This window comes from Peromyscus leucopus, chromosome 4 (genome assembly GCF_004664715.2).
Source record: "Peromyscus leucopus breed LL Stock chromosome 4, UCI_PerLeu_2.1, whole genome shotgun sequence".
Taxonomy (NCBI): Eukaryota; Metazoa; Chordata; class Mammalia; order Rodentia; family Cricetidae; genus Peromyscus; species Peromyscus leucopus.
Genome location: NC_051066.1, coordinates 46,399,939 through 46,413,760, shown reverse-complemented (window position 1 = coordinate 46,413,760; position 13,822 = coordinate 46,399,939). Strand labels below are relative to the sequence as shown.

The 13,822-nt window shown below is 41.6% G+C and overlaps 1 protein-coding gene across 1 annotated transcript; it reads right to left on the bottom strand.

Moving 5' to 3' along the window:
* Nucleotides 1-357: 357 nt before the first annotated feature.
* Klhl41 (kelch like family member 41) lies at nt 358-13,746 on the bottom strand. The gene is made up of 6 exons (XM_028882003.2): nt 12,541-13,746; nt 8,911-9,068; nt 8,696-8,803; nt 5,392-5,577; nt 3,806-3,952; nt 358-911 (listed from the first exon to the last, which is right to left on the bottom strand). Exons 1-6 carry the CDS (start codon nt 13,648-13,650, stop codon nt 800-802), a joined length of 1,821 nt encoding a protein of 606 aa, XP_028737836.1. The 5' UTR covers nt 13,651-13,746; the 3' UTR covers nt 358-799.
* Nucleotides 13,747-13,822: the final 76 nt, after the last annotated feature.

Sequence of the window (13,822 nt, the reverse complement as noted above, 5' to 3'; positions counted from 1 at the left end):
GTGCACTGTGGCACGTGCAAGCACGCACACACTGTCTACAGATACACACACACAAACGTTACATTTTCATTTGGAAATAATATGCCAGTGTCACAAAAAGAAAGGGACTGGAGAGATGGCTCAGTAGTTGAGAGCACTTAATGTTCTTCCAGAGGACCTGGGATTGGTTCCCAGCACCCACATGGCAGCTCACAACCACCTCTAACTCTAGTTCCCAGGGATCCAAAGCCCTCTGGTCTCCTTGGGCACCAGACAGGCATGTGGTGGTGCGCAGACACACACAGAGGAAAACACCCATACACATAAATAAAACGTTTAAAAGGGGTGGTGGGAGGCCATTTAGATCTGATTAGACACTTTCCCCTACATGTGAGACTCATTTATTATACTTAAACAGCATTTCCAATCATCTTCATTATAATGCACAAGATTCCTATCAGACATGTGAAAGGTTTCTGTTATTCAAACATTTCTTTAGAATGTAGACATACGCATTTCATAGATAATAGAAAACAAGTGTAAATGTACCTTAAGAATACAAAGGATGAGTAAACAGCTCAGATTTAGAAAGCTCACTTCTTTTGAGTAAAGTTTAACAAAAGTACATTGTTCAACTGAATACTAAAGTTCTTAGCAAATGGTTTTATACTTTATACTCAGCACTGGAAAAAGCCGTGACTGAGATTCTGCTACATAGAGACTCTACATGAATCATTGTACAGGCTTAAAGAAAGACAATAAATTATAGCCCTCTTGTCCCAACAAGCCACCTCTCAAACCATTGTTTTTGTGACCTTGTTTATAGCTTAGAGAGTTTGAACAGATTTAAGCGTGTTGCTAGGCAACTAGCTCCGGAAGCATAACGTATTTCCTTCAACATCCCAGCCCATTCTTTTTTATCATCTTCATACCTGATGGAAGAAAAAAACAAGATACAATAAGCAGCCTTTAATGAGAGCCTTTTATGAGTTTCTTCGTGTTCAATATAAAAAATGGGGTGTCTGGGGGGATCCCCACTGCTTCCTGCTAGACAGGGTGCCTCGCCTGGTAAGTAGCAGTTGAATTCCTTTCAAAGTATGCCCACTGTGCATGAGCATATACCTGGACCCTGGCCATTGAATTGGAATTGGACTGTCCAGAAGAAGTAACGGACAGCTGAGCAGCTCATCATCCACCGAGGGACTGGTGAAGATTGCTGGTGAAGAGCCAGGAAGCAAACTCTTGTGAGGGAGAACAGGGGGCAGGACTTAGCCTGGATTGCGGTTTCAGTAGTTCCCACCTACTGGTGCGTCATATAGCACTCGATCCAGGGTTGACCCCTTCCCCTCTGCTGTTGAGGGCTGTTCTTAGACTATGCCCTTGCCTCTGATTAAGAACTGATGGTCTTCATCTCTGAGGATTCAAGGCTACAAGGATACAATTTGTATTGCCTTAAATGTGTGCTTGACATCGTACTGGAATTTGAGGGCAGCCTGGGTTATAGGATAAGATTCCCATCTCAAAATACAATGGAAATGTATTTCGCACATGACAACAGAAGGGTTGATAGGTTTAGAGTGTGGACTGCTGAGGTATGTTTTTGTTTTTGTTTTGTCCTTTTGTGTGGACACACAGGTTCCCTAGGAGGCAGTGCACAAGTGAACAGCCACCTGTCCCTAGGTCAATAGCACTCAGTTTATAGAGGACACTTGCCAATCACTCAGAGAGGGCTTGTTACAATTGTTGACTCCCACTGCCCAAAGGTCAGGCCTGAGAATCTGCGTTTTTAAGCCTTTATTTTTATTTTATGTGTATGAGCATTTTCCCTGCATGTATGTCTGTGTATCATGTGTGTGCAGTGCCTGCGGAGGCCAGATAAGGGAGTTGGATCTCCTGGGACTGGAGTTAAAGATGGTTGAGAGCTGCCGTGTGGGTGCTGGGAATCAAGCGTGGTCCTCTGGGAAGGGCAGCCTGTTCTCTTAACCTCTGAGCCACCTCTCCAGCTCTGAGAATCCATATGTCTAGCAAACCCAGCTGTTGTTGACATTACTTTGAGAACTGCTACAGTAATCACAAGTTCTTGAGTTTGGCTGCATGATGGAACCCCTGGAGATGCTAAAAAAAAAACACTCCTGTCTGGTCCCTCCCCAGAGACCGAGTTGGTCTGATGTGTGACCTAGGGTTTTTGAAAACTCAGAAAGTACTGCAACAAAACTTGAGACTAAAAAGTGACTGTCATTTGTTCTAGACCCAAACCAGCAGGTGCTCTATTCCCTGCTGGTGGGCTGCAGGGTGGATAGACTAAATGTAAGTGTACCAACCTATCAACTAGGAGTCTTGTTAAAATGCCACTTCTGATTCAGGAGGTCCCAGGTGGGGTCTGGGAGTCTGTGTCTCCAAGCAGCTCCAAGGGATGCTGCTATTGCTGCTGCTGCTGCTGCGGCTGTTCTACAAGCCCTACTCTGGTGAGCAGGACACTGATCCAGCCTTGGGAGTGGGGCTGGCCTTGAAGCTGATGGGAGAGCATGATCGTGGCTGATTCAAGGGGAGTATGCAGCCTGGACTCACTTGGGCTGTCCTTAGGCACCCAAGACCCCCTCTTGTAAGTCAGACATCAAGCACAGTGCCTGGGCTGGCTGCAGGAACCATTGAAGAATCCTGATGGTGGCCTGTCAATCACTAGACGCCCTGCACAAGACTGTGGGCTCCAAGTAGACTTATGCTCCTGTGACCTCTGGGATGTAGCTTGGTTTCCAGTTGATATTTACTGTACCTGACACTATGGTAAAAGTGTTCCTTGCCCTTTAAAAAACATTCTTTGACTAAAATAGTTCAGTTGAGTAACCACTGCATACTTGGGAGAATTGCCCAGCAGCTGTCTGGGTGGTAAAGTGGATTGCTACTTTCATTTTTTTTTTCTTTTTAAACAAGCATTTACTATCTGAATCATCAAATGGTTGGAAGAATAAATTAGACTTAATGAACTCGTGAACTCATTTCTTCAGTACTGTTTTCTTTCTTTTTAAAAAATAATTTAAAAATTATTATTTTTAATGTGTATTGGTGTTTTGGCTGCATGTATGTATGTCTGTGTGAGGATGTTAGATCCCCTGGCACCGGAGTTACAGATAGTTGTGAGCTGCTGTGTGGGTGTTGGGAATTGAACCTGGGTCATCTGGAAGAGCTGTCAGTGCTCTTAACCGCTGAGCCATCTCTCCAGCTTCAAGTGCTGTGTTTTCTTAGGAGATGAACTACTCTGAAGGAAAGTAAACCACTCTGCCCTACTGAGTCACTGGACCATTACACTCTTACAGCTAGGATCGGGCAGAAAAGCTCAGCTGTCCTAACTCACTTTACAATTGAAGAAACCTGCCTAGGGCTGGAGAGATGGCTCAGCAGTAAAGAGCACTGGCTGTTCTTCCAGAGGGACCCAGGTTTGACTCCCAGCACCCACATGGTGGCTCACAGTTGTCTGTAACTCCAGCTCCAGGGGATCCAATGCCCTCTTCTGACCTCCAAATGCATCAGATATGCATACAGGCAAAACACCCATATACATAAAATAACATTTTTTAAAATTAAAACAACCACAAACCAAGAATCCATTCTACATGAGTTCTTTCCTTAATCTCACAGTGAACCAAATCACAAGCTGTACTTGATCAATACGTGGCATATTCAAAAGTTCAGCAATGCTTGAAGTCTATAGTTTACCACTGAGAAGTAACTTGCATGATGGGAAAAATCTGGCTTATTTACTGCAAACTTGCTTATCAGTGATCTGATTTAATACTTGGGTCAAAGAAGAAGACTGAGGAAGACTTACTTCCATATGTCATTGACTTCAGTGGGCGCAAACTCTTTGGATTCCAGTTGAACCATCGCGAAACCGCCGATGGCATACAGGGATCCGGCCAGGCTCACCAGACTGATGGAGCTTCTTTCTTGAGGAAATTCCGTCATCACTTCCCATCTAGGTATTTTATTGAAAATACAGTCAACATAAAATGTACAGACATACACCATTTTGGTGTAATTTTGTTATTTTTAAAGGGTGTGTGTGCATGCATGTACACACATCCACAAATAGGTATAAAACTTGTTGGAGCCCACTAGGTTTCCTAGTGGCTGTACCCAGCAGGAGTGTGTAAGAGGTAGATTGGAACTTGGGCCTGGGTACCAGGTGACTGTAACTAGCAGGGGGAGGTCTTTTGTTCCACCCCTTGGCATTGTTATAAATAGACCTTTGGAATAAGTTCTGGGCCGGTGGATAAGGATCCAGGCCCACTCGAGTCTATCCTGTGTTTCTATCTGTTCTCTCTCCATTCTCTATTTTTTATTCCTCATTCCTCAAGAGTTCCTGGGGTAAGTAAGTGTGGGGGTTGGTCAGCTACAAAACTAAAACACAGAGGGTTTATAGTTTCGTGTGCACGTTTACACTTTTTTTTTATTTTAGACAGGGTTTCACTATGTAGCTCAAGAGATTTGTCTGCCTCTGCCTCCCTAGCACTGCCAATCAAAGGCGTGCCCCACATCGTCCAGCAGAGTTAAGCATTTTGTACTGGAGCATTTACCCCTATTATCCAGTCTTCAGGAACATCATTTTTATTTATTACTTAAGTTTAGTTCCTTGAAAATTCTTTGTGATTTGCAGATATCAAAATCATTTTGAAATCATATGTATTTGGTTTCTCAAAAAGGTTATAACACTGCTCTACTTTTTTCAACACTAATGCAGGAATACAAAACATATATACTCACCCAACTTGTGTAAGCTCAAAAATTTAGAAAGGCTAGTTTTATATAAAAATATCAGTCAAGTATCTTTTCACATTAATCCAAAAACTTAAAAGTAAAAAAAATTAAGAAATTCATAAAGCACTCATCATTTATGAGTGTTAATTGTTAACAAGTGAAAATATTTTAAATTTTTATTTGACTTTTCGAGGCAGGGTTTCTCTGTGTAGCCCTGGCTGTCCTGGTTCTTACTCTGTAGACCAGGCTGGCCTCGAACTCCAGAGATCCACCTGGCTCTGCCTCCTGAGTGCTGGGATTAAAGGCATGCGCCACCATTGCCCAGCCAAAAATACCTTTTAATTTTTAAACTACATGTTCCCCATCAATTCTCTTAAGACATGTATACTCATCTTTGTTCATACAGCTTTTCAGAGATAATAATGCTTTTGCTAAGTGACTAAATGTATAAAGTTAGTGGAGAGTCAGGCAAACTGTCAGCATTAACTCATGAGTCATACATTCCAAATGACAAATACATGGTGTGGGGAGCTGGAAACACTTCCTCTTTCACCTGAGGCTCTCTGGCTTTCCTTTCCCATGCCTTAGAAGGAGTAATTGCCACCAAACACAACAACTAAATGTACAAGACTCACACACTGTAGCAAAGCAACTCACTTATTGGTCTTGAGGTCGAACGCTTCAACCGATGCTGAAAGACCATCCTCGGTGACCCCTCCTGCGATTACAATTTTGCCTTTATGGATCGCCACTCCAAACATGGAACGAGGGGTCTTCATCGGAGCCAGATCTTTCCAGTCTCCCTTTTTTGGGTTGTAGATAAACACCCTGTTTGTACACTTTCTGTGAACATAAAAAGACAACAAATGTTCCTTTTAGAATCTTCTTTTTGTGAAAGCAACTTTAATAATCTGGTTTTGTTTCTATGGAATACATAGTACTTCATTTAAAGGATTCTGGGACTGTCTGGGGCACGGGATGTTGTTTAGAGGCAGAATACTAATGAAGGATGTGTGAAGCACCGAATTCAAACCCTGAAAAAAATTTTTTCCACTGTGTTCAATCTTGTCTACATAAGATCCTATATTTACAAACCACTGTGACTATAGAGTATATAAGTAATCATGTAAGGTGATGAATTATGAAAACAGCTTTATATGCTAAATACCATAAAACATTTAGCACTTGGACTCATCCAAATTATTCTCAGGATTGATCTTAGGGTTTCTTTTTCCTTTCTTTCCTTCTTTCTTCCTTCCTTCCTTTCTTCCTTCCTTCCTTCCTTCCTTCCTTCCTTTCTTTCTTTCTTTCTTTTTTTTCTTTCTCTTTTCTTTTTTTTTTTGTCAGGGTTCTGTGTGGTCCTGACTGTCCTGGAACTCACTCTATAAACCAGGCTGGCCTCAAACTAGAGATTCTCCTGCCTCTGCCTCCTAAGTGTTGGCATTAAAGGTGTGCGCCACCACCTGGCTTGGACCTTAGGGTCTCTTAAAGTTGTTCATAACTGGTCAACAGTTCTGGATTCCCAGTAGTAATCAGTTTGGTAAGGCCAAGAAACAAAAAAAAACCCTATTGTGAGAATAATTTTTCTTAATCTGAAAAAATACTAGACATAAGCATTTCCTTTAAGACTTGACTGTGGCAAGGCTGGAGAGATGGCTCAGTGGTAAGAGCACTGCTGCTCTTCCAGAGGACCCAGGTTCAATTCCCAGCACCACATGGTGAATCACAATCATCTGTAACTCTGGTTCTAGGGGACGCAATGCCCTTCTGGCCCCCAAAAGGGACCAGGCACATACATGGTACACAGACATACATGACACAAAAATACCCCCACACATGAAATAAATATAAAAAAAAAAAAAAACAAGACTCGACTATGGCAAGGTCTTGGAAAGATCAGAATAGAGAATCATATTCACTAGGGCCATTCAGAGCTTCCCCACCCCGTCCTTGGGATTGGCTTCAAGCCTTCCGTGTTCTAAGTGCTATGGAGCCACAACCCCAGCCTCAGCCCCTACTTTTAGCTAATAATTCATTTCAAAGTTCTTGACTTTGACATTTACTAAGCAATGCTGTCTAGGTAATGAGATTCTCAAGATTAATACATTATTAGTGGCAGACCTGAATGCTTCTTATTGACATATTGATTTTCTGATTACTAATATTATCTGAAGGAAATAATTTAAATCATTGTGGCAGAATTCCAATGTTTCTAAAGTCATAACACACTGAATAGAGATTGTTCATTCCTTTACTTAGAGAAAAAGTCCAAATTAAGAGTGCGTTTACTATATATTTCTTATATATATTCTTAATTATTCACTTGATGGAAATAGCAAAGATTATGGAAGAGATTTAATTTCAGGATATACTATCTGTGAATATGGAAAGATAGAATAAAAATCATTGCATGTTAGGTCACATCTCCTGTGTTGTATTTTGTCATTTTAATTGGATAAAACTAATTCTAGAATACAGAGCTCTTTACTTGACACAGAAGTTCATATATGACTTTCTTCCTACTATGCCTATATATCTTTTGTTTTTTGTTACTGTCTGTTTGTTTGTTTGTTTGTTTGTTTTGAGACGGGGTCTTGCTCTGTTACCTAGATGGTCTGGAAATCCTGGGCTCACGGGGTTCTCTGGCCTCAGCCTGGGACTACAGGTCATGCCACTGTGCCTCACGGTACCTTAGAATTCAGAATTTTGGTTACTTTTCCATGGTTGGACAGCTCTATTAATAATTAGCCGGGACAAATGATAAACCAAGTAAGGAAGGGTACGTTTTCTAGGATGGGAGATGTCACGCTGTAGGCAAAAGATGATCATTTTATTAGATGGGTTTCTGACTTAACTGACCTTGGGAGAGCACTCTCTGAGATATAAGATCGTTTTTTTCCTAACTAATGACCATCTGTCTAGAAGCCAAGATAAGTTAATACATGAAATGTAGCCTGGTTTTCTCACAAGGGACTAGACAGAAGCAGTGAGTGGGAGACCTGGGAGGGAGTAAGTCACCAACATGTTGCTGGGGAAATAAACTGCCCTCTTTTTAATTACTGTGCTTTTCCGTTTCAAACTGATATAAATTCTCTCCTATGCACATAAAGTACAAATCCACATTTTCTGTTTAGTATTTGGCTAATGGCTAAAAAATATGTTGAAGCTGGGTGGTGGTGGTGGTGGTGGTGGTGGCTGCAGCGGCGGCAGTAGTGGTGGCGCACGCCTTTAATCCCAGCACTCGGGAGGCAGAGGCAGGTGGATCTCTGTGAGTTCCAGGCCAGCCTGATCTACAGAGTGAGTTCCAGGGCAGCCAGGGCTATACAGAGAAACCCTGGATGAGCACGTTGAAAATTTTTAGCCACTGGGGCTGGAGAGATGGCTCAGCAGGTAAAGGCACCTGCCCCTTCAGCCTGATGACCTGAGTTCAGTCCCCAGATCCCTCTTGGTGGAAGGAGAACCAGCTCCTCAAAGTTGTCCTCTGACCTCCACATGTGTGCTGTGGGAAGTGGACCCCCACATTATATATACATGAACACCAAAAATAACAAAATAAAAAAAATTAAATGTTTTCTACTTATAGTTAGAATAAGAAAGCCTACTGGTCTTAACGTAGTAAAAATGTGGTTATAAAGTAGCTAAATAAAAGACTGACTGTACTCCTAGATGCTGCTAGTCTCCTATTAGGATGCTCATGGTTAAGGTATTGTGCTCATCTGGCAGTGTGTGACATTCCTATCTATTTGGTCTAGTGACTTGAAAACATCCTTTTTTTTTTTTTTTCAAAAACCATTACGATGTCCCCTAATAACCTCAAAAATATATTTGCAGTTTTTAATCTGCAAAATGTGATGTGAGAGCCAAGTCCCATTTCAGTATGTAGTCTGAAAAAAAAAAAGGGCAGAAACTCTTGCAATATTCACATTGCATATAAATCAAAAGGCACCTTTAGGGCACTTACTTGTCGTCTGTCTTCCCGCCTAGACAGTATATCATCCCATTATGTGAGATCACATTATGGCCATAAACTTTAATAGGAAGATTTTTCACTTCACTCCATTTTGCAGCCCTGAAATTAGATGATAATAGAATTCATGTTCCAGCTTGTGCAAATACGAATTTGTTGTCAGCATGCTTAGGGAACAGGAATGTTATAGGAATATTATGTTAACTTACACAGGATCATAGCATAAGACGGAGTCTAGGGAAGCCTCTGTCTGAAGGTCTTTGCCGGCAACCACATAGATTTTGTCATCCACCTCTCCCAGACCAAAGAGACACCTGGCTGATGGTAGAGGCGGAAGTCCGACCCACTCAGATGTTATGCTATCAAGCTGCAAAAAAAAAGAGTTATGAAAATGGTAGAAAAATGTTACCAGGTGTAACTAAAAAGCACACAATATTTCATGTATTGTTTAAATTTTACAGAGACGGTCTAAGATCTTGTAAAACTACAATCCTAAAGCATCATATTTTAGCTCAGAATTACTAAAAAGAATGAGAAAATCTCCTTGGCCTATGAAAAATACAGCCCCCCCCCAAAAAAAACCCAAGACATCAAGAAAGGAAAGAGAATAAAATAGAATTGTTAGCTTCGTTAGAACTGTGCAGTCTCTTGTTAAATTTTCTTCTGAAATTGCCTTGTTCAGTTTTGAAGCAAGGAATCTTAATACTTTTGGGACACTGGGAAAGACACGTCTGTGGCAGGGGTCACAGTCCATGGATGGCCCCTGGATGCTATATTTAACACACCCCCAAAGCCAGCACTCGGGACAGCTGGACTTGTCGCTCAGTCCACAGACAACTGAGAGTCTGGACAGTATCACTTTTCTGTTTTTTAAACATGGCTAGGTTCCCTGTGTTTTATTGTTTTTGATACAGGAAAATACTCATTTCAATACCCTCATTTTGAGTAGAGTCACCTTAAATATCCTGCTTCTGGTTTATGCTAAGAAGTAACCCGGCTTGCAGCCAGCCCTGCGACAGCCCTGCTAGTGCCACACTCTGGTGATTCTAGCCTGGCTGGCTTTACTTTCTAAAATCTGAATGCAACTCCTTTTTGAATTTTAGGGCAACACTGTCAAGGAAACTCCTGAGTGGTGTGGCTGCAGCTCCCAGGCAGCAGAAGAGAAAAGCATCAAACTGAGATTCACGCAAACCTAGTGTAGCCAGGAATGGGAAAGACTGGGGTAGCGGTGGTAGTGACATGGAGGGACATCTGTGGAAGCCTTTCTGTTTCTGGTCTAGTAGTGCCGGTCAAAGGAAGTACTGAGACCAAACGACATGCCATGACATGGGTCAATCGTTGTGTGCGCAGTGTTGGCTTTGCAGACACTCATTTCAGCATCTAGATTGTGACTATATAATGTTTACACTCTTGGGAAAAAAAAAAAAAACTTTAGTCAAGAAGGTATCACAGGGCTCAGTGGGGGGGGATTCCATGTGCAAGACCCGAGGTTTGATTCCTAGCACAGCCACAGGTGGGGTGGGGAAAGTACTGTGTAAAAGAGTTGAGACCACAACAAACATCGATGGGAAGCTGACTGTGAAGGGTTTTGCACAAAATGCTCCGACAGGAAATCTCATTTGGTCTTCTGGGTTAGGCGCTTCATCATCTGTATTACAGATGAGAGGAAACTAAGGAAACTAAGTCACAGAGATTAAATCACTTGCCCAACTTCACGGGGCTTTTCAGGTGGTTTTGAATACCACGTTGTCTAAAACTATAGTGTTTTGTTGTTTGTTTGAGACTGGGTTATGCAGCTTGGGTACTTTTTTTTTTTTTTTTTTTTTTTTTTTTTTTTTTTTTTTTTTTTTTTTTTTTTTTTTAATGGACCAACAGCTACCACAGTCCCAAACCTGAGGGCCCAGTTCCCATAGAGACTGCAGTCCCTACCTTGGTCTCTTAGCATGGAAGCACTTTCAACAGCAGATAGATGATCAGTAGGTTGCCAGTCAGCCCCTTTAGCGGATGAGTTCTCTAGATATTTAACCCTTCCAGATCCCACTTTCCTCATTGTTAAAATTAGGGTTTATACCTAGAATATCTCAAAGCTTAGTGCGGTCTAAAACTTGATGACTCTATTAATTCCATGGAGGGGGAAACAAATCTTAATAAGGCCCCAAATTCCCATAGTCTATTTGCAGCATATAACAAATATCAATATTTGATCATTTATAATATCAGAGTTAAGTTCACTTAACACATGCAACCAAGCAGAAAAACACAAAACCTGAGATTCTCATACAAAGCTCTTGTCTATGGCTTTAATTCAGGCCTCTTGTTCTAGGTTTGTGCCTTTTAGAAGTGACAAGGGAGTTGTGCCCTTCCAACTCTGTGTACTGTTTTGGTGGCTCATGCTTAGACTGGTAATCTCACTTGGAAACTACAATAAAGGTAAAAGGAAGTAATAGGATGGACAGAATAAAGGTTACAATGAGTACTTAAAAATAAGGAGAGTGTGGGCTCTGGATATATTTTTAAAAGGTGTGTGTGTGTCTGTGTGTGTGTGTGTGTGTGTGTGTGTGTGTGTGTGTGCAAACTCTAATAATGAGCTAGGTCCTTACCCTGATAGTCAATATACTAATATTAAATGGAATAAAGCCTGCAGGAGTATTAGAGAATTATTCTATCTGTAACTGTTCCTTGAATCTCTGATTATATATCTGTCTGTCTACTTCGTGCCTACCTATCCATTTGTGTTTTTGATAGTTTTCACTTTCTAGATATATTTACAATTGTTTTCATTGGATTTGCCCTTTCTAAAGCTAATCTGAATTTGAAATTAGGGCTTAGGGAAATTTCTGGGCCACATTCAAATGCTTTTGCTAGAACTGGAACTTAGAAAATGAAGAAACATAATTAGTATATATTATTGCTCTGTTTTGTTGAGATTAGAAGAGTTGGCGAAAGGTAGTAGTCTGTGAATGTATGGTATGCTGTGTACTTTGAGAGCATGCAGTGACTGTGGTATGATATTCTACACTTGCTTATCTCTGCCCTTTCCAATTTAAGTGCCCCCAAACCCCAGGCTACGATTAGCTATGACCTAAACAAATTCTTACTGAGCTAACCACAAGCTATGAAGTATTGATATCGGCAACACTGGAGGTGCCCGTTAAGTCACCCAGTGAGTCATAAGCGGCTAGGTACAGCCTATTGATGAAACAAATTCTCCTCAAATAAACTAGAAAGAGTCGCTTAGTGAAGGATGATTTGCTTTCCTGGAAGTTTTATGGTTACATCAAACAGATAATTAAGTTATAGTAATATCTACCTCCAACTCTGATCAAATAAATGTAATATCATAAGCAACACCTTCTAAATGAAATATAAATAGTGATGCTGGTGGAGGTTTTTTCCCCTCAGGTAATCTAAAGTGTACAGAATATGTCCAAGAGTCCTTTCTTTTTCATTAAAATCTTTTATACAGTAACAAAAAATAAGAAACGAATGCTACTTCCCCAAACCTCCTATTAGAAGGAAGAAGGTAGAAAAACAGACCAATCCCTACTTCCTGGCAGTGTATAAGGCACTTTGGTAAAGGCAAATAACTCTGTTTAGGAAAAGATCCTAACCTATTTGAAGAACTAGAGTTACCGGCAGCTGTACAGCATTTAGGGTCAAAGACTGAAGAGAAAATCTCGAGTGTGAGTTAGATATCAAGACTTCCTTCACTATACCTTTTACTAAATATTAAGTCAAACTGAGTATTTCTGCCCAAACTCTTTTAAGTCTCCAAGTGTAAGAAAGCACTACGTAGGCAGCCCCCCCACAAATTCACAACGGGCTAACAGCTTTCTTACCTGGAAGAAGTATGACTGCAAGGGCTGATCTTTATTTTCTTCATCCACATACAGTCCTCCCACCACGTAGACCTGATTTTGTTGGGTAACAATACTGGAATGATTTCTGGGGATCTGCTCTGCCAGGGCAGTAAGGTAGCATTCGTTTTCCGTGGGGTCATAAGCCACAGCTGCTGTGTCATTGACCAGGAGGATGAGATCTTTAACGAACATGCCATGTCTGGGAATATCATTCAGGTAACCAGGAAGTAAGTCTTCGTCACCAACATCACCATTCACCTCGCCTGTCCCTGCCTTCTCTGCATTTTTGTTAGGTTCCGGGAGCTTGCCTGCGAAAGCATCTTTTAGAACTTTGATTTTTTTCTGGACTTCTGGGTTGCTTTTAATTATGTCATCCTTCTCGACATGATCTTTGAAGTATTTTTCCGTCATCAGGCGAAAACGAATACAATCAAACACTTCACTGAGATTTTTCGCCCTGTTCTCTTTGTCTGTCCGCACCCATTTCATCACTGCCTCAAACACTACTTCCTCCTTTTCGACATTGAGACTGTCATTTGAAATGACCGAGATCAGTTCCTGCGGAGACAGCTGCATGAAGTCTTCCTCCTTACAAATCTGCACAAAGCGATCTGACACAAACTCCCGGGCAGAAATGGCGAGTCTCGGGCAGTCAAGAAGAAGCCCCAATCTTAGGATGGCCAGACAGTTACCGGGAGCCAGTCTTTTCTGAAGGTAAGACACACAGACGGTGAAGACTGAGGGGATCTGGAAGCGGCTGGACAGGGCAAAGATGTCTTGCACATTTCCGTCATTGAGATCGATACTGGCAGAGTACAGATATTTGATGATCAAATCCAGGATAGCAGGATCCACGTTATCTAGCACTACCTCCTTTTTTTTCTCCTCCTCAATTTCAGACAAAAAATACTCACGGAAGTAAGGACTACAAGCAGACAGTATCAGTCTGTGGCAAGGAAGACTTTTGTCACCTGCTTTTAAGGTGCAATCGATGAATTTTTTCTCTTCCAGGAGATCTTTTAGACCATCCTGAAGAAGGGTGGATTGGTAAAGCCGGAGTTCCTCTGCAAGCTCCCGCTGGGAATCCATTCTGTGAGGAACCTGGGTAAGGAAGGGGACACTGAGGGTCTTCGCTCCTTGCTGCACACAGGTCTAGCTGTAAAAAGGCGGATCGGTGTGCTCTGCGCGGCCTGAAGCCTCTGCAATTTAATCCCACCGGCTAAATATAGACTCCAGCTCTAAGGACGGGAATTTAGGAGAG